This window comes from Durio zibethinus, chromosome 28 (genome assembly GCF_047325235.1).
Source record: "Durio zibethinus cultivar Kanyao isolate XHJ-2024 chromosome 28, ASM4732523v1, whole genome shotgun sequence".
Classification (NCBI taxonomy): Eukaryota; Viridiplantae; Streptophyta; class Magnoliopsida; order Malvales; family Malvaceae; genus Durio; species Durio zibethinus.
Genome location: NC_143189.1, coordinates 6,946,900 through 6,972,327, shown reverse-complemented (window position 1 = coordinate 6,972,327; position 25,428 = coordinate 6,946,900). Strand labels below are relative to the sequence as shown.

Below are 25,428 nucleotides of genomic sequence, written 5' to 3'. Positions count from 1 at the left end.
TCTACTTTATGTCAACTTTATATCTACTTTAAGTCATGCTACTTTACTAAAATAACTTTATTAAAGTCACTTTATGTCAAGTCTATCATGAACCATAATCATGACTTAGTCCTATTAGGTTACTATTTGTTTACTTTTTCTTTGTGTCAATTGTGTGTTCTTTCTCTCAGAAAGAATATATAAACAACTTCCCTAAAAAGTTTTCCTTTGTAAGAAAGTATTCTTATAAAATATGTTTGGTTAAAACATGTCTTCTCTTTTGGTACTTCTTTCCTTCTTCTTCATTAATCCAACTCAAATTCAGATATTCTTCTTCTATTTCATGATTTACAGTGATACAAGTTGAGTATGTTCTGCAGTTGTCACAGTATTATAGATTCTCTACATCATAAATTTTTGTAAAATTATTAAACAAATCATTGATCCACTTTTTTAGCCAAAAAAAAGTTACTGTACCAAAATCTTATTGAAATAAGTTACTGTAGAAACAGGGTCTTTGAGTGGTAGAGACAGGGAGACAGAAAAGGACGTTTTTTTTTTTCATTTGCAAGAAATCAGATAAAAGGTTGAAGGGACAGATAGAGGCAGAGTGAAGAGTTTTTAAGATGTTTTAAAGCATTTTGGTAAGGAAGAAAGGGTAAAAATCCGTTTCTAGTTTGAGCAGGGAAGGAGGAAGAAGATTCAAAGCCGTGCAAGAAAAAAAGACTAAACGTGTCCTGTTGATGCTGCTTGCCTTTTTTTGTGTATAAAAGTAGGAAACGGAAAAGGAAAAGAGTTGGGGTTCTGGTTATAAACAAGAAACCTTAATATTTCTGTTGTTCTGGATAATGAGATTTGAAGCATAATGGATTTCTGGCCAGAGTTTCTTGCAAGTAGCTGGGGAAGAGAATTTGTGGCTGGTGGTTTTGGTGGCATTGCTGGTATCATCTCTGGCTATCCACTTGACACCCTCAGAATCCGGCAACAAAGCACAAATTCAGGGTCTTCCCTTAGCATCCTACGCCGGGTTGTTGCCACGGAAGGACCTGCTGCACTCTATAGAGGCATGGGTGCACCATTAGCATCAGTTACCTTTCAGGTTCTTTTCTCATCTCTTCATTTTACCAATTACTTATCAATCGATTTTTTCAATCTAAAGTTTCTTTTTGTAGATCACAAGTTAGTTGTGATTTTTTTATGCTTTGAGTCTAAGACATCCTACTGCAGTAAAAACTTGTTTAAAATTGCATTTAAATGGATCACATGGAGGGTTTTTACAACCTTATCAGGATCTAGCTGATGAAATGTTATTAACCAAGTGCACTTATCAATCTTGTTTGGTCCCCCAACAATTTTTCTCCTTTTTTTTTTTTTAATGTTTGTTGAAGCTGGTGCTTTGGACCGTAGTTTGGCTGATTAGCCATTTTTTGCTTCCACTGATGTCACTTTGCATTTTGGTATTAATCACATTCTATTATTACAAACAGGGGATGGTGACTAGGCTTTGATATATGGTTAAGGTCATTGTCTAGGAATTTGGCCTGATGCCTATAGCTTATCACTGTTACAATTTCTGATAATGTTGTCCGGCCCCATACATTTATTAGGAAGTATATGCTGCTGAAAATTTATGATAGGAATTGGGTCTTATTCTTTTAAATTTTTAAAGGATTTTGATTTTTCTGAGACCTGATATTTCCTTCCTTCCTCCATAGTCCATGCATTGCTGATGATCCAATATTTTAATTGTAATAAGGTCCATATTATCTAATAAATGGTACCTCCTTTTCTATAAGAAAAAAAATTACTTTGCCTGGATCATCTTATTGATCCTATTGATCAACAAAAAGAAAAGAGAGAGAAAACAGAAGGAACTCGCAAATGAAAATTTTCCAGTCCGGATAATCTTAAAATTACCAAGGTTAACTTAACAGCAATGGCAGCATTCTCCTGTGGTGCTTTTGCCCTGCTGCTCAAATTTTAAGAGTTTAAAAAGGTTATACTTTAGTTCATTTCACTAAGCTGGTTTTTTTTTCCCCTTATGTACCTGTATGCTTAGCCATTCGATGTAACAGAAAATTGAAAAGATATTCCTGGAACATTCTTACTTGGTTTGCAGTAATCTTATCTGAATCTGAGTTATCATGCATTCAACAATGTGCATTACAAACATTGAAAATATCAGTTGTTTGTAAAATAATCGAAATAGGGCCTTATAGGTATATTAGAATTAGACTGCTAATTGCTTAAACGTAAAGCCCTGGAAGGGTGAACTGACAGGCGTGCATTGATATTTGATGCATTTTCTTTGTATTGTTTCCAAGATGGATAAGAGTAGTGCTGACAGAAAGATTTGCGCATTGCAGAATGCTATGGTTTTCCAGATATACGCCATTCTTTCACGAGCATTTGACTCAGCTGTTTCTGCCACCGACCCCCCTTCCTACAAAGGTGTTGCTCTGGGAGGAGTTGGAACTGGCGCCCTACAGAGCGTGATGCTCTCTCCAGTAGAACTAGTAAAAATCCGGTTGCAATTGCAGAGTACAAGTTACGCAACTATCCAATCAGCAAGTGCTCACACAGGGCCAATTAGTGTTGCTAAAGGCATACTGAAAACAGAAGGTTTAAGAGGACTATACCGGGGTTTTGCTATCACTGCCCTTAGAGATGCACCTGCTCATGGATTCTACTTTTGGACGTATGAGTATACGCGAGAACAGCTTCACCCAGGATGCAGAAAGAGTGGCCAAGAAAGCCTGAGAACAATGCTGATAGCAGGAGGTTTAGCAGGGGTTGCTAGCTGGGTTTGCTGCTATCCCCTAGATGTTATAAAGACACGACTGCAGGCTCAGTCACCGACGTCCCCACCGACGTCCCCACAAAAGTACAATGGCATCATTGATTGCCTCCACAAAAGTGTAAAACAGGAGGGATATCGGGTGCTATGGAGAGGGCTAGCAACTGCTGTTGCTAGAGCTTTTGTAGTCAATGGGGCTATATTTTCTGCTTACGAGATTGCATTGAGGTGTTTATTCAACAATGGAAACATTCAGACAGAGAACACAATCTAGAATAAACTGAGCTTAAGAGTTGAAAGGCTCAATGATATAGACCATATGATGATAATTCAATAAAAATTTATTTATAGCTTCTAAGAGCAGGCCAAGAATCATGTATGATATGCCATGATGTTGAAAGACCATTAGATTATATAAATGTTTCTAGAAAGGGAAAAAATTGAAAAAAAAAAAATCATTGTAATCTATTTACCCTTTCAGCAGCTGAGAAGACTTCACATTGCAACTTCAACGTCTAGAATCTGATCAAGCTTAAGAAATTGTACCACGAGGAATAGATTACCTCTATGCAAGAAGTCACAAGATTAATTGACCAATTTATTCTACATTATTTCTTCAGGACTATACAATCAGAAACAATGGAGAAATAGATTGTATGTCCAGCAACAAACAGCCAGAACCCTTATCTAATGCATTATAAAATGAACACATTCATTCGCTTCCATCCTTTGCTTCCAAATCATCTAGTGTGTTTAATAAGCTAGGGAAACTAGGAACAAGGAACGAAGGTAAACTTTTTTGTGAATTCCACAAGTTTCAGAAACGGTAAAAACAGGGCAACCAACAAGTAAAGCATAAATTATAGAGAGACTAAGTGGACCCTTTTAAATAAGCTTGGAGCATTGTATTGCTTGAGACCACTTGGATCTGGATTTCATTACAAACTGAAATAAAAGATACATCTACATGATTTTATACTCTTATTTTGTTAGACTTATATCCTCAACAACTCACTTCCTCCAAAATGAGATGTTCACAGCATGCTAGTGCAATCTTTATGCCTGTTATTAATACAGATGACATTCAAACACTTTTTTTTAACAAATGCTGATAATATGATGCATTAATGGGTTACATGTACAACCATAAATGTGAAATAGCAATTACTTTCAAAATCATATTCCATAATTGCAGCACCTCTAAGGCATTAGCATGCATCATTTGCATTGACGAAAAAACATCGACCAGGCTGGTAAACTATAAAATTAGCACACACAAAGACTATGGACAAATTAACCATGGTCAGTTGCATTGGCTATAGGATCAGAACTGAATTAGGTAACTAAGTGCTCTGCTAAGCAATAGCTGTGTATTTTCGTTCAGAACAGCATGCTCCTACCAGGTATATGATAGTACTGTAAACACAGAACTAATACTACAACAGTGATTCTCCTCTCTATATTAGCTCAGAAATGTTAATGTGTAAGAATTAAACAAATCATAAACGAAAATACAACACAGAGCAGAAATTCTATCATGTTAGCCTAGGTGAAAAGAAGAACAAATGTTTAATTACACAAAACAAATAAACTTCTTAATCAGGCAGTCACCAGTATGGCTACACTGTAAATCTGTAATCACTCAATAGCAAATAACCACTAAATCAATCTCATCGACAACTATAAGTAGTGAGAAAAAAAAAAAATCAAAGTAATTACATAAACAGTTTGACGGACTGAATGACTGATTAAACAACTTATTCTACTTCATTTCTGTATTATATCCTCAAAGAGTTCAACATACAAAAAACAGCATATCTAAATCATAACCTTAGCAAAACTAAAACAACAACAGCCGCAAGGAAAAAAAAACAAACAGACTCGTATTCTCAACAACAACAACAAACAAACAAACAAACAAAAACATTACTTGATCAAGCTCCTCTTTTTTCAAACTGTTCCATCCTTTCTTCACTAACATTAAGCCCCGCCATTTCCTCCTCCAATCCACAACTGTTCTCGACCAAAACATGAGGATCATTGTAATAACCGCCTCTACGATTCCCCGAACACGCTTATACTGATCCAAACAGTTATCAAACACTTCTGATCCCACAAAAAGACCATCACACCCTAATTGCATCATCAATGCAGCATCTGCGGGAGTCACCATTCCACCAGCAGCAAAATGCACCATTGGCAGTCTCCCCATTTGCTTAGTTTGAGCAACCAAATCGTAAGGGGCAGCAATTTTCTTTGAAAACGCGAAAACTTCATCTTCATCCATGTTATTTAAAATCCTAATTTCACCCATCAGAGACCTGACGTTTTTAACCGTTTCAACAATGTTACCAGTCCCTAACAAGTCCTCTTGCTTTCTAATCATGGCAGCTCCTCCCTTCACTCTCCTTAACGCTTCGCAGAGGTTTTTACAGCCGCAAACAAAAGGGCATCTAAAATTATGCCTGTTAATAAAATTATCTTCATCAGCTATAGCTAAAACCTCGCTTTCGTCAATGTGATCGACTCCGACTCGTTCGAGTATCTGGGCTTCAACGAAATGGCCGAGATGCGGGAAGGAGCCATGACGGGGATTGAAACGGCACGCTTAATTTGTTTGATGAGAGGAGGATCCGGCATGCGTGAAATGCCTTGGCAGTTCGGTTCCATGAGGACTAAACAACGGGCGCCTGCTTCTTCGGCGATCTTGGAGTGGTTGGGGGTTGAGACTTCGACAATGGCGGCGCCACGTAGCATTTGGGCCAGGCCCACTTTGATTGAGAATGGGTTTTTCTTGGCGTCCGTGATGGCCGTGTTGTTGTAGAGTGTTACGGCTGCGTCTTCTGCCATGGCTGGCAGATCCATGTGGATTTGGTTCAATGGAATCGTATTTCGGTTTCGTTAGTTTGAGTTTTGCGGATTGATTGGAGGGTGGAAGGGAATAAAACAGAAGGATGGCTGTGGGTGTTGGGTTAGTACGAGAAGTTTCGATGAAGTAAGATTCGAAGCTGTGGGTGTAGTTTTTGGGGAAGGAAATTCATAGAAACCTCTCTTCCAGTTCTGGTCCCACGCTACAAGGTTCAGACAAGCCAATTTAAAAAAATGATCCGTAATATAAAAATTATATGCTGTATATCTTTTATGCATAAATAATAAGGACAAATATGTTGGTCAAAAAAGGAAAAAAATAATATAGAATGTTGAACTCAAGAAACTTAATCACAATTCTTTCGAGTTGAGTTCAAATTCAGAAAAAAAGAATACTCCAATCTATGTTTGGATTTTGTAAAAATTATAATTGGATTTAAATTTTTTATTATTTTGATTCATTCTAACTTGATATCCTATTAATAGGATAACATCTATGATATTAATTATGTTCATTACTAAAAATTATTAGTTATCATAATTTAATTTTTATAATTTTAAATATAAAAAAATTATTTAATCATATGGATTGAATAATTATAAAAAATAAAATTCTCAAAAAACTTTATAGAAAATGTGATAAAATGTTGATACAATCCTTAATTTTGATTGAATAATGATAAAAAATGTAATTTTAAAAAAAAAATTATAGAAAATGTAATAAAATTATTGTAATTATTGGGGCCTGACTAGGTTAGTAATTGGGATGTATTAAGGAGCATTTGGTTTGTAAAATCTTGAATTTTGAAAGAAAATGTGATATTAAAATAAATGCAATGTTTAAAGTTTTTTTTTTTTCATTTTAAGATATCTCGTATTTAAATTCATTCGTTTGATTTAAAGAAATTCATGCATATTAATTCTTATATAATTATTATAATCTCCTTGACAAGCTTATGGTAACATTTTATTTTATTTTATTAATAATAAATATCAAACAATAAATGATATCATTAGCAATTCAAAAATAAATATTTAATTGACTGGTTATTTTAATTTATTAAATATAATTAATTAAAGTATTTGTAAATATGAATGGCTTAATTGATAGGATGAAATATTATTTAAAAAAAGATCAATTAAGGTGTTTGGTACTTTGAACGTATTAATTGATTTGTTTTAAAAGTTATAAAATAGATCAATTAAGATGTTTGTGTTGAAAAATACCTTAATTGATTTGTTTTATAATTTTTAAAACAAATTAATTAAGGCATTTTTATTCACAAATGTCTTAATTGATCTATTTTATAAATTTTAAAAGAATCAATTAAGGCGTTCGGGTTCAAAAATATTTTAATTTATTTATTTTATAAATTTTAAAATAAATCAATTAAGGCGTTAAAAGTATTAATTAAGGTGTTCATGTTTTTTTCTTAAAACATTTTAATTACAACATAAATTAAAAAAATTTAAATTATTTATAAAAAACTTACAACTGCATTCTAGTCACTTTCAGATTTATTTTTTAAAAGGTAATGGGTACATTAATTTTTTATTTAGGTCAAATTTAAAAATAAGATAACTTTTCTAAAATACCATAAAGAGATGTAGGTTTTATGATTCTGAAATTTCAGATATTCTTAAAAATTTGACATTTTTCCTTATAATCAGATTACCCTAAACTAAATATGAAAAACAAATACCCACTATCAAAATTTTAAGAAAAAATTTATGAATTTCTTTTAACCAAACATATTCTAAAAGATTTTCCTAATAAAGGAAGAGGGATCCATAAAAAAAAAAAAAAAAAACCAATGAATGTAAGTTGTATGATCTATGTGAATTTTAGACATTTGAGGTACTATACCATATGATCTCACGCTTGATTTCAAAATGTTATTATTTTTGGTAACCACTTTATAAATTTCATATTTTAAAATTTTTGTTTCGAAGTATCTATCTTTTTCTTCTTTTCCCCATTTTTAATCAACTAAGCTATTTGTACTAATTTGGATTGGGGAGAACAGCTCAGACATAAACTCTGATGCGTCAAATGTTAGTACCAAGCTTTGACTTGAGGGTATCTATATTTATAAGTAAGCTGAGGGGACCATAAAAGGATAATTAAGATAAGGCCAAGCTAAGGTGGCACTAACCATGTTAGGTTGACTTGATTTGTCAGGTCAGCACAAATGACAAAGATACTTCTAATTGTCTGCTGAAGGCTTTGAAAGGAAAAAAAGACTACTATACCTTTTTACCCATCAAATGCTCCTAACACTCTATCCTCTTATCAGGCAGTTTGAGTATCAGATCATCAAATTTATTACCAATGTCTCTTGGTGTGGGATAGATTGGCTGAAAGAATAGATTGATAGTTTGGTTCATCAAAGGTCGACGTTGTAGGGGAAGGTCGATTTTTTATGATGACTAGCTTTGAGCCACGGTCTGACCTGATGGTTATTCGATTTTGCACGTGTGTTCTAGATTAAGTGCATAATCGGTTTAAAGGTTACCAAGATGAGCTTTTTTGGTCGAGTTGAACTTTTTTAGTCGTGTTTAGCTATTTTGACCAAGCTAAGCTCTTTTAGCTGAGATGGTTCAGCTAAGTTTTTGTAAAGGCAATTCACCAATATGAGCTATTTGGCCAAAATGGCCGAAGGAAGCTCTTTTGGCCAAACTAATCACTTAGTCCAAGGTGAGCTCTTTTGGTCAAGGTGAGCTCTTTTGGTCAAGCTAATCACTTTGTCCAAAGTGAGCTCTTTTGACTAAAGTGAACTTTTTTTACTAAGTTGAGCTCTTCTAGCTAAGATGACCTAGCTAAGCTTTTATGAAGATAATTTATCAAAATGAGCTTTTTGATCGATGCGATCGAGATGAGCTCTTTTGATTAAGGTAAGCTTTTTTGGTCAAGTTAAGCTATTTTTAGTTAAGGTGGTCCAACTAAGCCTTTATGATAGTAATTTACCAAGATAAGCTCTTTAGTTGATGTGGTTGAGATGAGCTCTTTTGACTGAAATAAGCTTTTTTAGCCAAGCTAAGCTTTTTTAGCCAAATTGATCACTTTGTCTGAGGTGAGCTATTTTGGCTAAGTTGAACACTTTGTTAGAGGTGAACTCTTTTGGTCGAGATGAGCTCTTTTAGTTGAGCTAAGCTATTTTAGTTGAGGTGGCTCAACTAAGCCTTTATGAATGTAATTTACCAAAATAAGCTCTTTGGTCAAGATGATTAAGATGAGCTCTTTTGATTGAGGTGAGCTCTTTTGGCTAAGCTAATCACTTTGTCTAATGTGAGCTCTTTTGATCGAGCTAAGCTCTTTTAGTCGAAGTGGCCCAACTAAACCTTTATGAAGTCAATTTACTAAGATAAACTTTTTAGCTAAGGTGATCGAGATAAGCTCTTTAGATCAAGGTGAGCTCTTTTGGCAAAGGCAACCCAGTTAAGCCTTTATAAATGTAATTTACCAAGATGAGCTCTTTGATCGAGGGGGCTGAGATGAGCTCTTTTGATCAAGGTGAGCTTTTTTGATCAAGCTAAATTTTTTTGGCCAAGCTGATCACTTTGTCTAAGGTAAACTCTTTTGGCTAAGTTGAGCTTTTTTAGCCGAAGTGAGCTCTTCTGACTAAGTGACCCAACTAAGCTTTTATAAAGGTAATTTACCAAGATAAGCTCTTTAATCAAGTTGGCCAATATGAGCTCTATTGACCAAAGTGAGCTCTTTTGGCCAAACTGATCACTTTGTTTGAAGTGAGCTTTTTTGGTAAAACTGAGCTCTTTCGATCGAATAGCCTAATTAAACCTTATGAAAGTAATTTATCAAGATGGGCTTTTTGACCGAGGTGATCAATGAGCTCTTTTAAACGAAGTGAGCTCTTTTGGCCAAACTGAGCTCTTTTAGCCAAATTGATCACTTTGTCCGAGGTAAGCTCTTTTGGCTGAGCTGTTTTGTTGAATTAGGCCTTTATAAATGTATTTTGTAGATCCGAGCTTTTTTGGTTGAGTTGAGTCTAAACTCTTTGACAGACTTGTTTTATCGAGTTAGACCTTTATGAAGACGTTTTAGAGATCTAAGCTCTTTTGGCTTAGCTAAGTCCGAGCTCTTTGATCAAGCTATTTTGTCTAGTTGGGCCTTTATAAAGGCATTTTGTAAATCCAAGCTCTTTTGACTAAGCTGAATCTGAGCTTTTTGGCCAAGCTATTTTGTCGAGTTAGGCTTTTATAAAAGTATTTTGAAGATTCAAGTTCTTTTGATCGAACTAAGTCCGCGCTCTTTGGTCAAGTTACTTTGTCGAATTGAGTCTTTATGAAACATTTTGTAAATCTAAGCCTTTTTTATTGAGCTGAGTCCGAGCTCTTTGACCAAGCTATTTTATCGAATTGGGCCTTTATGAAAGCATTTTGTATATCCGAACTCTTTTGACCAAGTTGAGTTTGAGTTCTTTGGTCGAGTTGTTTTATTGAATTGGGTCTTTTATGAAAGCATTTTGTAAATTCAAACTCTTTTAGTCGAGGTAAGTCTAAACTCTTTAGTCGCGTTAGGTTTGAGCTCTTTGGCTGAGCTGGGCTCAAGCTCATTGATCGAACTAGGTTTGAACTCTTCTATTTTTTTGTAATGTGATTTCGAAATTAGTTGAGAAAAATCCCAATCTAGCGCGTCATTTGTTTGTACTAAGTTCGGATTGGGGGGAAGAGCTTAAAGATAAGCTCTAACATGCCAAATGTTGGTGTCGAGCTCTGACCTGAGGGTATCTTTGTAAATGCAGAAGAGAAAGATGGTTAGAGGTAAAAGTAGGGGGTGTTTCCTACGTTTTCACTCTGACAGGTAAGTTATTAAAGATCAGGTTGATTGAAAGTTAGAAAGCATGAAAAAGAAATAGATGAATATGATGGATTTAGCTTTTTAATATCGGAGTCTCCATATTTATAAGTAAGCTGAGGGGATCATAAAGGAATAATTAGGACAGTATTGAGTTGAAGTGGCACTGATCATCATGTCAAGCTGACATGATATATCAAGTTAGCACAAATAACAAAAATATCCCTAGTTATTTGTTGAAAGCTTAAGGTGGAAAAGACCACTATGTCTTTTTGATCATTAAATGTTCTTAACATAAGCTTACAAAATTAACTAATTTAATGACATTAATAGTGTTTTTTACAATACCTTTTGATTTTAATATTAAAAAAAATAATTTATAAATATGTTCAAGTGGGAAAATACAAAAAGCAACAAAACAAAAGGATGTGACTTTGTGCAAACTAAGAACATAAATAAAACTACTAATCATTGAGGGAGAGCAAATTATGGTTTTTTCTTTAAAAGAAAACAAATTGTGGTTAATTATATCTAAGAGGATAAAATAATTCGTTCTTGTTGAATTTTGATTTATCTCAAAATTTACCTCAATTCAATTAAGTATGTATATAAAAAGTATTTTTATTATTTATTTAATTATATATATTATCTTAATAAAATTATCATTTAATAATTTAATTTAAGATATTAATTTAATAAAAATATTATATTTATGTATAATTAAATATAATTTACATAAAAAATATTTATAAATATTATATTAAATTAAGATTATTAATTTAAAACCAATCGATTGTGATTCATAAATTTACATATTTAATTGATATAAAAATAATATTTTAATATTAAATCAAAATTAAATGTAAATATTAAATGATCGAATTAGAATCAAAATGAGTAAAAATGAGTGAAAACTGGTCTCCTCCTGATCGGTTTCCATCCACAATAAAATTCGAGTCCTTTAATTGCGTGATGAAAAACTCTCGGATGGAACCCTCCAAAGTGGGGGTTTTGAATGAAAAGACTCAAAAGCGCGCAACTGATTAATTTTTCCGCGCCCCACCATGTGGGCCGGTGGTTGTTGTAGGCCAACCTCCAAAAAAAATCCAATTTAACCAAAATTAATAACAAACCCTCTCCGGCCCACTGGAGTTCAAGAATCAATGAATCGTCGTTTTAACCCTCCATCCTTTCACCCCACTGCACGTGCCGCAAGGGTCTCCAAACTGTCCTCAAATTCAAATATAAAAATTTTTCTCTCCTCCGTCTTCTTCTCTCGTTGACAGAGTCGTCTTCTCTTCTACTCTTCCTTTGAATCTGGTCTGCAACCAAAGCTAAAGAAAAAAAAGGCGCTTCTCTTTTTGTCTTTTTTTTAAAAACCCGATTAAGATCCGATGAAGTGTTAATCGGGCGATCAGGTGCATCCATTTTATTTTTTATCGTTTCATTTCAAGAGGGGACAGAGAAAGGGGAGCTTTGGACAGAAGCATCGAAGTTTTTTTTTTTTGTTTTTAAATTTGATTACAGTATAAATAATTGGGAGGGGGAGAGGGTTGGGAAATGAGCGGAATGGGGAGACAGGGGCAAAGATCTAGTTCGGCAGGGGTGCAGATGCACCATCAGAGACAATACTCAGATAACTTCTTGGAAACGACGTCGAACGTTAGATGGCTTCAGTCTGCTGGACTTCAGCATCTTCACTCTTCTAACAACTCTATTCCTCCTCTTCAGTTAATCACACTTTTTTTTTTCTTTATAAACTTTTTGTTGTATGTTTGGTTTCGGACAACAATTACTGCAGAAGAATAAAATGAAAATAGAAATAAATTTTTTAAAATTCTATTTTTAGTAAGAATAAACTGATAATGTGTGGATTTTTGTAGACCTAATAATATAGTTTGAAGTTTAACCTTTTATTTCGTTACCTGGAAAAGGAAAACTTTGAGAAAGCCGGCTGCGTTAACTCTCTAAGTTTTTTATTTTAAAATTTTCTGGTATTAAAAGAAAAAATTGAAATGTGGTTTTTTATATGCCATTTTAGTGGAGCACAATGGGGTTTTTTCCCCCTTTATGGATAAATTCTTAATTCCCTTTGTAGATCTAAAATCACTTTGGAAAAATTTTATAATTAATTTGTTAAAATTTGGATGCTCTATTGACGTTCTACTGCTTGAAGAGTAAAAATAAATGCTGAAAAAGGAAATCAGGAAAGAGAAGGTTTTCATTAAATAGTTAGCTTTTGGATCTTTATGGATCAATATTCAAGACAATGTCGTTATCGAATGCTTGATTATGCTACTTTGCCGCTTGAATTGAAAGCAGGATTATGCCTTTTATGGTGATGGAGGAGGAGGAGGAGGAGGAGGAGGACAAGGGTCTAGAATGTACAGGAATGTGCAGAGGGGTTTTAATACGGGGAATGACTTTTTCATGGAGCCTACAACTCCTCCAGTTAGTTCATGGCTGTCTAGCCAGAGGAAGAATGGTGATGATTTGCCCACTGAGTTCAGTCGTGGTCTCTTAGATCTGCATTCTTTTGATACGAAGCTTCTGCCTGAGGTTGGTCACTTGTCATTTGTTCTAAGAGTTACAGTCATTTAGCGAATGTAGATTTTACATGTACCATTTATGGTTAACGGCTTATATTTATGTGTTTGATAGGCATTGTGTTTATAGTTAAATTTTGTATAGCCAAATCATACTTCTATCCATCAAATATGAAGAATCAATGAACTTGAAAAATATTGGTACTTTTGTTCCCCCTAGAAGTATGCTGGTTAAACTTTCGAGATTCAATTGTTTGAGTATTTTGGCTTGTGGATATGATGCTGAATGACATAAAATGTGTTGCATTTGTTTTGGATAGATTCATTTTTGCTTTTGCCAAGGGACTGGAAAATTAAAAATTCAGAACAGGAGTAATTAGTTTTTCATGTTTAGTTATGGTAATGCTTTTTGCTTATTGGTGACAGATGCTGGTTCCCAACCTGTATGATGGTCTCTTTAATCCTGTATGAGGCAGAAGTTTTGATGACTCTGAACCTATATTTTAAACAACAAACAAACAGGCAGAACTCGTGTTGTTTCAGATAATAGCCTCCAGGAAAGCTTTGCTGCAGACAAAGAGAAGGCTAATTCAGTTGGAAAGATCAAAGTCGTGGTATGTTTTCCTTCTGCTGATTTACCTTTGACCATCTCTTCTTAATTTTCTCTGTTTTCAACCTAAAGGAAATGCAATGCCTGTGGTTTATAGCTTGTATCACCGTGACTCAGAGTTTCTATGGGTCTTTGACTGCAGGTGCGTAAAAGACCTCTCAATAAAAAGGAGTTAGCAAAGAATGAGGAAGATATTATAGAGACACTTTCCAATTCCCTAGTAGTCCATGAGACTAAACTTAAGGTAACAACAACATTGTTTTATCCTCTACATTGTACCATACTACAAAGGGGAAATAAGAACATAGGGATCCAAAATGAATCCAGAGAATCTCCAATGGCTTATACCAATTTTATGCCCTGAGGTGATTAAAAAAAATTGCAAATGCAATTAACAACATGCAGTTTTCACATTTAATTATTTTAAGAAGCAGTTACATGCAATATTCAGCAATTTCGAGGGAGGTTTCGGAGCTTGTGTGTCAAATGATTGTTTTAGTCTTTCTTGCAAGAAACATTGTATGTTTGTCATGCCACACCCTAGTATATTAAACAAATAACAGCATTTTATGTGTTCATTTATCACTTTGTTTTTTGGGGAATGGCTGCAAATATGGGCCTTTTTAATGATATTGAATGGTGAATTTGGTTGGTGTCTGGGGAATGGCTGCATATATGAGCCTTTTTAATGATTTGTTGTTAATGCTTTAAGGATGCTTGACAGAACGTCTATGATGGGCTATCTTTTTGTTACCATATTGTTTTAGCCTCATTAGACATGAATTAGCTTCTCGGTTGTAAGGTTTGGGGTACCAGAATTAGAGTACTTGTCTTTTCTGGGTTCGTTCATTCTGGTTATGCTTTGGGATTCTTGTTGAAGTTTGTATTTCAACTTCATTTATCAATAAAATTACTTTTCTTTTCCAAAAAAAAAAAAAAAAGAAATCACTTGGCTTTATGATTACTCATCTAGCATAGTAGCATATGTAGATTTTTGAGTATTAATTTTCCTCATACTATATGTTTTGACACATTTAATTCTTCATATTATGTAGGTTGATCTGACAGAATATGTGGAGAAGCATAAATTTGTTTTTGATGCAGTGCTGAATGAGGAGGTCTCAAATGATGAGGTGAGTAAATGATCTAAATTTATTAGTGGATAAAGGAAGAATATATTACAAGACATGGGTTTCCTAGAATGATTGTTTTTCTCAGCCTATATTGGTCTCATTTATTTTCTGTAGGTCTATCATAAGACTGTGGGGCCCATAGTTCCTATAATTTTTCAGCACACTAAAGCGACTTGTTTTGCATATGGTCAAACAGGTAAATAGCTGTCACCAAAATCTTGGGCAAATATGGTGGAGTTGGTTATGCATGACCTCAATTTGAATTTATTCATTTTCAGTGTAATATTTGTATAATTTTAAACCATTCTGGATATGTTGAACCTTTTAGTTATTTATGAGGATAAATGTGTTATCTCTATGGTTGGTCACTAGCTTTTTCTTCTTATATGCCTAAATTTGGAAAAGTTGAAGGATGCCTTTATTTTTTTTTTACTGCGGTTTTTCTTCTTCAACACTAAAATTTACCTTCTGCATCAAGTCATCTCTTATTTTTGAATTACAGCTTTAAGCTATCTTGCGCTTATAGGTCTTTCTCTTGTTCAGGAGGCGAAAAAACCTATACTATAAAGCCACTTCCCCTTAAAGCTTCTTGGGATATCTTGAGGTTGATGCATCATACCTACAGGAGCCAAGGTTTTCAGTTGTTTGTGAGCTTCTTTGAGATATATGAGGAAAATTATTTGATCTCCTCAGTGATAGGAAGTAAGTTGTTATAAGCATTCTCTTTATGTAGTCAGTGCTATTAGTTTCTAAATTCGCTGAATGCCTTCTTTATGCAGAAAACTTTGCATGCGTGAGGATGGTAAGCAGAAAGTTTGCATTGTGGGTCTGCAAGAGTATAGAGTATCAGATGTAGAGACCATTAAGGAGCTTATTGAGAAAGGAAATGCCACAAGAAGTACTGGTACAACAGGTGCAAATGAGGAATCATCCCGTTCTCATGGCATACTTCAGCTTGTTATCAAGAGATCTGTTGATGGCAGTGAGTTGAAGCCTCCCCGTGTTGTTGGCAAGCTGTCCTTTATAGATCTGGCTGGAAGTGAACGAGGTGCAGATACTACTGATAATGATAAGCAGACAAGGTACAGTGCACTCTTTCAATTGCAAAATGATATGACATGGATATAGAGCAGATTGAGTTACTGAGCTTGATATTTGATGTATTATGGGAGGCAATAGTTGAAATAAAGAAGAAATTTTATTAGTGGCTGAATTAAAGTTAGATTACAATGCATTGTAACAGGATAGATGCTAAATTTGTCTAACAGAAAATATCAGAGACAAAAAGTTAATGCCAAATAGTCCAGAGTTTCTGGATCATCTCAGCTTTTCCAAGTCATGTAGGTGTCTTAGCTTCAAAGGGCTCTTTATTTTACTTAACGATTTATTATCAAGTCAAACATTTCAAAGTACAAGGGTGTTTAAGAAGTCTGAACACACCTGGAGTTGATTTTTTTGCAGATAAAATTTGGTTTCAATTCATGATGTTCAGCTCTAGCATCCGATATATCTTTTCCTTCATGTGTGACAAAATTTAGATATGTACTTAATTAGTTTTGCTGGATGTGCTTGTTTGATTTAGCCATTTTTATTTGTGGTGCAGAATGGAAGGTGCAGAGATCAAAAAGAGCTTGCTTGCTTTGAAGGAGTGCATACGGGCTCTTGACAATAATCAGGGTCACATTCCTTTCAGAGGCAGTAAACTTACAGAGGTTCTAAGGGATTCATTTATGGGCAATTCACGTACTGTTATGATATCTTGCATTTCACCAAGTTCAGGGTCATGTGAACACACTCTGAACACCTTAAGATATGCTGATAGGTGAATAAGATATTTGATTATAAATATTGTTTCAGCATCTGTTTTAAAGTTATTCTGCTTTGGTTTTAGTTGCTTTTTCTTTCACGTATTTGACTTCTATTCGATGTAAAACTACATCCAGGGTGAAGAGCCTTTCAAAAGAGGGAAATCCTAAGAAGGATGTATTATCTTCAACCCTAAACCTGAAAGAATCAACTGCTTAGCCCTTATCTTCGGTTTTACCGTCTCAACCTTTGAGGATGATGTTAATGATACATGGACTGACCAACATGAAAGAGATGATTTTGATGCATCGGAAGATTCCTATGAGCAAGAGATGCTGATGTGGAAGAAAAATGGGAAGCCACAGCAATATAGTTTCTCTCCTTCACAGGACAAGTTATGAAAGCCTATTGGTCAAGCAAAATGGAAGAAACTACCAAGATCTGATTTTAAGCAATCAAAATCAGATGATGATTTGAATGCCCTCCTACAGGTACTTTTTGTAAGAGAATGATTATTGTTAGAGACATGAAAAGTAATTTGTTTATATGTTAAAACCTGTGTTGCTTTTACCGAGGAAGAGGAGGATCTTGTAAATGCTCATAGAAAACAAGAGGAGGAGACTATGAATATTGTCAAAGAGGTAAACAATTAGATCATTTCATTTTTATGTTTTTGTTTTTCACCCTGCTAGAATCTGAGTTCCGAAACACATTCTTTTCCTCATTGGTTTGCTATAATCTTTATTCATAATGCAGTAGTTATCTTCGGCAAGCTTATTATCTTTGTTTGAGTTGCTGCTTTCACTATATTGGAGACATGCATGTTCTTAGATTTTGAAGTTTTATTAAATGTGCATTCAACATTGCACATCTACAGGAGATGAACCTGCTGGTTGAACCAGACCAACCTGGGGACCAACTGGACGATTATGTATCTAGATTGAATGCTATTCTTTGTCAGCAGGCTGCGGGCATCCTGCAGTTACAAACTCGTTTGGCTTATTTCCAGAAGCGGCTGAAGGAGCATAACGATTTAGTATCTTCTTCTGGCTGTTGATTACGGGGTTGAAAATAGAAGGCAAGCTATTAATTTGACTTCTCAGATATACATTGCTAGATCGGCCTAATCATGGGTCAGGTTAAGTTTTCATTCGTTTTTTTTTTGGGTGATTTTTAAGGGAGAGTACATTTAAATTTTGGTTTCTCAGCAGTGTGCTGGATGATTCACTAGTTATCATGAAAGTCGTTGCTGGGATTAAAACCCAGTTTTAAGATGTGGTATTTAGCAGGTTTTGAATTTAAATTTTAACATTTGCAAATTTTTTTATTTATCTTCATGCTGTAGTCTATTTTGTTAAAAAAAAAAAAAAAAACAATCGAATTACGTGCCTTTTGGCACGCTATTCTATTGTAAAGTTCTGCAGCATTGTAATTGGTTTCATTATTCCAGTCCTAGTCTAGTTATTACATGTTTCATGTTTTTTTTTTTTTTTTTAAAGAAAGCACTGCTTATATTATTACCCCTTTTATCATTATTGTTTCTTCTCTATCATTAAAAATAATGACTAGGAATTCACTAAATATCCTTCTTCAGAGGAGAATTAAATTCAACATTAATTTTGATCAAAATAATATTTTTTTTATTCTTAATCATTCTGATCCAAAAATTGAAACAAAAAAGATAAAACTTATGTTGGTGTGGATGAATCTCTTTTTATGAGTAATAATTAATTGATTTTTACTCTATTTTTAAATCCTTTTAGTAATTGGTCAAAAACTTGTCCCTTAAAAAATACATGTTGGTCCTAAAATTTTGATGGTCAACGAAACCGATGACTATCATCATCTGAGCATTCCAAATTCCGTATCAACAGAGTGAATTATAACAGTCACAACGAATTTTCAGTCAAGAAGGGTAGTTTCGTCATTCTGTTAATTCCTTTCCCTCCATTTTGATCTCCGCTGTTATTATAACCCTGCAAGGAAACCAAGAAAAGTGAAAAATAAAAAAATAAAAAAAGATGTCAATGCCAATCTTTGAATCAGCTATCATGAGAAAACTGAGCTTTTTCGTATTCCTTTTGGCCGTTTGGATCTCTTTCAAGAATCTCAGTCACTCCAACAATTCTTCTTTTTCTCCATCTCCTTCACTGAAATCGAATTCCTCTTGGATTTTACATGATATACTGTTGGCCAGCGAGGCCTTTGAAGATAGTGAGGTTGCTGCTCGGTCACTAGAGTATGATTTTTATCGGGTAACTTGCCCTGAGGCTAAGAAGATCATCCGAGCCAAGGTTCATCAACTGTTTAAGATCAAGGCTGCCGTGGCTCTGGCTCTCTTGCGTCTTGCTTTCCATGATTGCTTCATGGAGGTGGTGATCTTTATCTCTCTCTCATTCTTTCTTGGGCCTTTTAAAGAATGGTGTCTCGTTTCTTTTGTGAATCTTTGATCTGGGTTCTGTCGCTTATTTGATTTGCATGTTGAAGTACTTTTTTGCATATTATTCTTAGAGTTGGTGTTGGGATTTGCATTAAATTTCATAATCTCACATAAAAAATTAAGTGAAGTTATAAAAGTTTGAGTTTATCTTGTATTTTACATCGAAAGTTTAATAAATGTATAAAAGATTTCACTCTTATAAATAAAATATTTTGGTTTTAATTTGATATATTAAATAGTTAGACACTAAAAGAATAGCTAAGTGAGTATACTATTAAAGAGTGCAATTAAGTTTTGGGTTAAGTTTTGAGCAAGGAGATTTTTACGACTTTTCTCATTCTAAAAATCTCATAGTTGTAAAGATTTATTTGTTAGTGGATTGTGTTTGAAGTAGATCATTTTTTAATTAGGTCGAATAAATATATTTGTGTGTTTTTATTCTTAATTTGAGATTACTATTTTGTGCGTGTATGCTGCATATACGTGTTGATTTCCTAACAAGTGGTATCAAAATAAGGTTGTGAGAAGAAAAAGCAGCCCAATAGATCGTGAAGCAAGTGTTTCTATATGAAGGTTAAGCTTGAATGAATGTTTGACAGTAATTGGAATAGAATTCAAAAGAAAGCTGTTAGTACTTGGAAATTGACATTAGCCTCAAAGATAAAATATAGTGTATTAACTGAGAGTACTTAAGCTTAAGGGTATTTACGTATCGAAATCATTGACTAATAGATTATGTTTGAATATGGATCTATATTATCTGAAGATAAAAGAAGGTATCAATCTTCATAATCACTTGAATGAGTTTAATAGATTGATTTCTCAATTGTTAACATTTTTTGTTAATGAGTTAGAAGCTGAAGATAAAGCTTTAATTTTGTTGTCATCGTTGCCCAAGTCTTATAAGCTTTTAGTTCAAATTTCGTTAGTGAATAGGTCTACTTTGAAGTTGGATGATGTGATTATCCTATTATGTGAGAACGAAAGATTTATGAGAATACAGAACTCATCACTTGAGAGGAGTACACTAGCTGTAGAGGGTTAAACAAAGCAGAAGAAAGAATACAAAGAATTATATAGCTATTTTAAGTGACTAGGTTAGTAGAAGTAATGGAAGGATAAAAGATGGTAAGAAAGAGAAAAGAAGAAGTAGTAGTAGTAATAGTGTTTGAGACTATTGAAAAACACTCATTTATTTATGGACTAATGTAACCCAGGTTAGGATGGATGAATATTAGTTAACCAAAGATATCTTTTACTATTGGTTACTGTAGAAGATTGAAATTTGTCGGCTACAGTGACATGTTATAGTTATAGATGTATGCTATGCCTAAGCCTTGTAAATAGCTTGTTTTTATCTATCAGTGGATCCTGTTGACTTATCCCTAATTGGAATAGCTTTTTTTTTATCCTTCTTAGATGTTGTCCAAGTTAAATGCTTCTTCATCTTCTGGATTAAAAGAATGAGAAGAATTTGTCTTGGATTTATTTCATATTTGCCACCCTTATTGATATTGATATTGAAGATGCTAGGGGTGATCTATATATTTTATTTTAGAAAGTCTTCTGAGTAGATCTACTGCTTCTGGTTCTGTTGAAATGTTTGTAGTTCTATCTTAGAATATACTTTTCTTGCCCAAATTCTTCGACCATCTGTTTGAAGGGAATATTTTGAGAAGGAAAAACAAAGAGTTTTTTGAAGAATATTTTTACTGAGTTCCATCATATTTATTCCTATTTGGAAATAATATGGAGATGAATTGGAATATTTATGAATCATTTGGTTTAACAGATCAAGATTTTCAATGGCTTCTATTTTGTTCAATAGGGGGTCAGAAACTAATTTTTCAACTTCCCAGAGATTTGGTATGGCTGATAGAGTTTTTCTCTTTGAAAGCATCCTATTAAGCTATGAATTCTGAAATGAATATAGAAAAAAAATTGATCGTCTTTTACATATTGATGAAATTGAGATTTTAAGAAGGTTGGGAAATTAAAGATATGTTAGAAAGAAAAGTTTTGAACTATAACTTATCCAACTAGACCCATTTCGATGCTTTTTATATCAAAGGTGTCACGATCCAATTTGAATTTGATTTTAGGGAGTTTTTCTCCTAAAGCCAAAGTTTCTAAATAAAAAGAGAAATTGTATTTTGCAATAGTTTTTTTTGTTTGCATGATAATTTCTTGATTGAATTTTTAAAATATTTCCTTTGGCGAAAAAATAACAACTTTTTCAAATAATAAAACTCTGTTTAGTTTTACTATATGAGGAGAGCTTTTGTGATTGAAATATTTAAAAAGTTCTAAAAAATTGTTTTTTTCTTGAACATTATATTGGTTTTTTTCAAAAGCAAAAGGGCCAATATAAAAAATGGTGGCAAGTGTGGAATAAATCATGGACAAATTCTCCTCAATCTTTTAATCTAGAAGATAAAGAAGCATTTAACTTGGACAACATCCAAGAAGGATAAAAACGAGCTATTTCAATTAGGGATAAGCCAACAAAACCTGCTGACAGATAAAAACAAGTTGTTTACAAGTTCTAGGCACCAGCTGACATCCATCATTGTAGCATGTCACAATAGCCGACAAATTTCAATCTTTTATAGTAACTAATAGTAAAAGATATCTCTGGTAAACTACTATTCATCTAACCTAACCAGGGTTACATTAGTCTATAAATAGAGAAGTGTCTTCTAACAATTTTAGACACTACTACTACTTTTTCTTTCCTCTTTCTTACTGTCTTCTCTCTTTCCATTATTTCTACTTACCTAGTCATCTAAAATAGCTATATATTTCTTTGTATTCCTTCTTTCTCTTTGTTTTGTTTTTATATTTTTGTAACTCTGGATGTTCTTGACAATTTGAAAAACTTAATAAATCATCAACCTTTGGATTAGGACTTTACCTACTTTTCTTTTTCCTCGATCTACTTTTTGTAGAGGGGAAATTTTTTTTTTTATTTTCGAATGTTGTTTCATCTTTAGATGCTTCTTCATTCTTTACAATTGGAATAGTTGTAAGAATGTCAAAATTATCATCTACAGCTTCTTCATCACTATTTTCACTGGTTGTGTCATTGTTTAGCATGTAGTGATAACTATATTTTTTTAAAAATATCTTTATGTGTTTCATAAAGATTTTTAATTGCTTGAAGATATTTGACCCTTTGTTTAGAGTCCGTAGTCTGATTCATTTTTTGCTTAAAGTTTTCAATTAAATTATCTGATAATCCCAAGAGAATAAGATAGTATAATTCTTTATGCCAATATAATTTTATTATTGAATTTATTAATGGTAACAATAATTTTCTTATAGATTTCCTTAACTGACCAGATGGATAGAGGTAAAAAACCTCTTCAACAATATGAAGGATGGAGAATTATCCAAAAGAAAAATACCAAAAAAGTTAATTCTTCTTTTTCTTCATCTCCATCATCTTTTCAAAATCTTAACCCAAGATTAATACCTTTGCCATATCCTCTACGAGGTTATCTTCCTCATCTTTTCCCACAAAGGCCATTTCATGTTTTTAAAAAACAAACTTATTTACAATCAGTAATGCAAGCTTTTTTTTAAATGGCTCAAGATCCAAATCAATGGACACCTTTTTCTTACTCTCAAATTCTATAAAAAATTGAAAAACTTAAAAGGAGTTTTGAGGTTAAAGATTTCTATAATCTAGGATTCAATCCAGAAATCTATGGGTTACTTAATCATATTTGGAAATCCCACATTTCAAAAAATAAATCTGATTTTAAAAAAGGGATGACCAAACTTGCTAAATTTTTAGTTAACCAAACTAAAGAAAGATAACAATTTGATGAATTAGTTTTCAACAATCTCTGTTCTTCATACTTGCTAAAACAACAAGATATTAACTTTTTTGCTATTCAAGAAAACCAAACAATGTTAAAAAAATAAACAATTTCTTAGAACTTTTTGAATATTTCAATCATAAAAACTTTCCTCAGATAGTAAAACTAAACAAAGTTTTATTATTTGAAAAAGCTACTATTTTTCTGCCAAAGAAAATATTTTAAAAAATCAATCAAGAAATTATTGTGCAAACAAAAAAATTGATGCAAGATAAATTTGCATAATACTATTTCTTTCTTTATTTAGAAACTTCGATGTGGCTCTAGTCTATTAGTGACCCAATTTGAGGAGTTTGATGTTATTATATTGTACCCCTCTTTAGAAAAAAATAAAATAGCACTCAAAGCACAAACGTGATGTGCCGAGCACATGTTAAGACAGTCTTTTGGATTTTCTTGCTCTTTAGCTCGCTTATCACGTTTTTAGGGATCACGCTAAGGTCACAAGAGTATATACAAGGACCTCGGTGAGTTCATCTTTCACCATAAGACTTTTCCCCTCGTCGTCATTTTCTTCGATCAAGGTGCTCCCTTATTTTTGTTCCTCCTCGAAACCCCCATCGTCAGAAGAATCTAACTTTTAGGTGGGAGACAAATCCCATGGAAGAGCAGTGGATGAAAATAGCTTGATCTCGAAGGAAAAAAGATGAGATGGAGACCCTTCAAGAGAGGACGAGATATCTAAAAAAATTGATTGAAAAAATAGAGTAAAAATGGTATGAGGTGGAGAATATCGAACCCCAAAAGGGGGAACGATCGAAGAGGCAAAAAGGTCTAACATAGAAGATGGATCAACCTAAAAGACGAGGAAAATAGGTGGATATTGAAGTTTGAAGTTGATTTGAGCACACAGCTCTTTCGTGCTCAAAACTTGCTTGTCTCTTGCCCGAGCATTTTTTTCATTTGTGTCGCTGTCCTTCATTAGACATTGAGTTGAACTAATAAGCCGTTTTTCCATAGTTGCGACCCCTAATAATATAGGGGATCAGGTCGTCATCTTGTTACCCTCGCTGACCTCCATTTGGCTTGACCCTATAACTCTTACCTCTTTAAAACTTATACTAGAGGACATAGTTAGAAATACGTACCGAAATGGGTGTAGAAAAAACTTTGAAGGCTAGAAAAATTTTAAGTCGGTTTAAGAGTAAAGAAAGCAAAAGGTGGAAAATCAAAACCCTATCAGCCTTTTATATAGACGCATCGCAAACCAGATGAACAACATGTTCCGTGCCATGTGTCGGAGCATGAACTGGAAGACTTTTTTTTGTCTTTTTGCTTTAAATTTTCTCGCTCAAAACACTTTTTTCCTTATTTAATATTGTCAGATCGACCTAACTGGATAAACTTTAGGTCAAACCATCTAAATTGGACAACTTTCAAAGATAAACCAAGAGCCCGATTCACCTCCAAGGTCCAAAATAGAGGCTCAAATCCAAATTTTCGAATAAAAATAAAAGTCTCACCATGGCCAGACGAACTCTAGTACTAATCTCGAATCGCCCTAAATAATTATCACCTCGACAACTTTTAAACTAATTATGCATTCAATCCTAAACACACATGAGATCGAATAACTGATAGGTCGGACTGTGGCTCAAAGCTAGTCATCGTCCAAAACTAACCTCATCTTACAATGTCGGCCTTCGACGAACCAAGCTGCTAATCTCTTTTTTCAGCCAATCTGTCCCACATTGGGGATGTTGGTAATAAATTTAACGTTCCAATACTCAGTTTGCTTGATGGGGGGACAGAATGTTAGGGACATTTGATGGTAAAAAAAATATAATGATATTTTTTCCTCTCAAAGCCTTCAGCAGACAACCAATGATATCTTTTTTATTTGTGCTAATCTTAACATGTCAAGTCGACTTGACATGGTCAATACCACCTTAACTCGATCTTGTCCTAATTGTCCCCTTATGGTTTCCTTTAACTTATAAATATAAAGATTCGGGCACCATGAAAGTAGATTCATCCCATTTACTTTTTTCTTTGCTTTATATTTTTTTTGTTAACTTGATTTTTACTGACTTACACGGCAGAATGTAAATATAAAGAATACTCATGCCTTTGTCTCTAATTATTTTTCTTTTTTGTATTCACAGGAATACTTTCAGACAGGAGCTCGACACCAACAAAGATATCAAATAGGGAGAAATATTGTCATAATTTCAAAGAATAAATAGTGTCTCTTCAAAATCTCCAAATGCCGTGGGAGGATTTTCAAATCCCATATAGTTAGGTCAAGTATAAGTAATGCACAAATATATGAAGGAATCATTTCTTCCAACATCAGCATTCAAGTTTTTAAACTATCATAGTTCGATCTGCTCTCTGGGTACGTCAATAAGTATATTATACGTGGAAATAACCATCAATGGTATGGTTGGATGAACTTGGTCTGCTGCTTTTGAGTTTTGAAATAATATGCTATTTTGATAGATTGGTTGTCTGGTTATAATCACATTTTGAATACTACTTAATTTGTAGATTGAAACCAGTGCACATCATTACTCGTAATGGACTTGAAATTGCATTATGATTTATGG

At 33.6% G+C, this 25,428-nt stretch overlaps 1 protein-coding gene and 2 pseudogenes across 2 annotated transcripts; 2 read left to right on the top strand and 1 right to left on the bottom strand.

Annotated features, from left to right (window-relative positions):
* The first annotated feature begins 586 nt into the window (after positions 1-586).
* Positions 587-3,134, top strand: LOC111281307 (mitochondrial arginine transporter BAC2-like). The gene is made up of 2 exons (XM_022869029.2): positions 587-1,078; positions 2,346-3,134. Exons 1-2 carry the CDS (start codon positions 845-847, stop codon positions 3,048-3,050), a joined length of 939 nt encoding a protein of 312 aa, XP_022724764.2. The 5' UTR covers positions 587-844; the 3' UTR covers positions 3,051-3,134.
* A 1,384-nt stretch (positions 3,135-4,518) lies between these two features.
* Positions 4,519-5,783, bottom strand: LOC111281001 (pyridoxal 5'-phosphate synthase-like subunit PDX1.2 pseudogene; annotated as a pseudogene).
* A 5,862-nt stretch (positions 5,784-11,645) lies between these two features.
* LOC111281100 (kinesin-like protein KIN-13B) lies at positions 11,646-18,024 on the top strand (annotated as a pseudogene). Its single transcript, XR_016335020.1, has 13 exons — positions 11,646-12,190; position 12,637; positions 12,783-13,019; positions 13,433-13,620; positions 13,759-13,860; positions 14,672-14,749; positions 14,864-14,945; positions 15,293-15,451; positions 15,529-15,831; positions 16,353-16,571; positions 16,693-17,046; positions 17,131-17,196; positions 17,433-18,024. The product of XR_016335020.1 is annotated as a kinesin-like protein KIN-13B (transcript).
* The last annotated feature ends 7,404 nt before the right edge of the window (positions 18,025-25,428 follow it).

Excerpts from the sequence above, each read along its gene's own strand:
- LOC111281307 (XM_022869029.2), top strand. The coding sequence starts at position 845 with ATGGATTTCTGGCCAGAGTTTCTTGCAAGTAGCTGGGGAAGAGAATTT. Across the intron at positions 1,079-2,345 it reads TAGCATCAGTTACCTTTCAG|AATGCTATGGTTTTCCAGAT; the intron begins GTTCTTTTCTCA and ends TGCGCATTGCAG.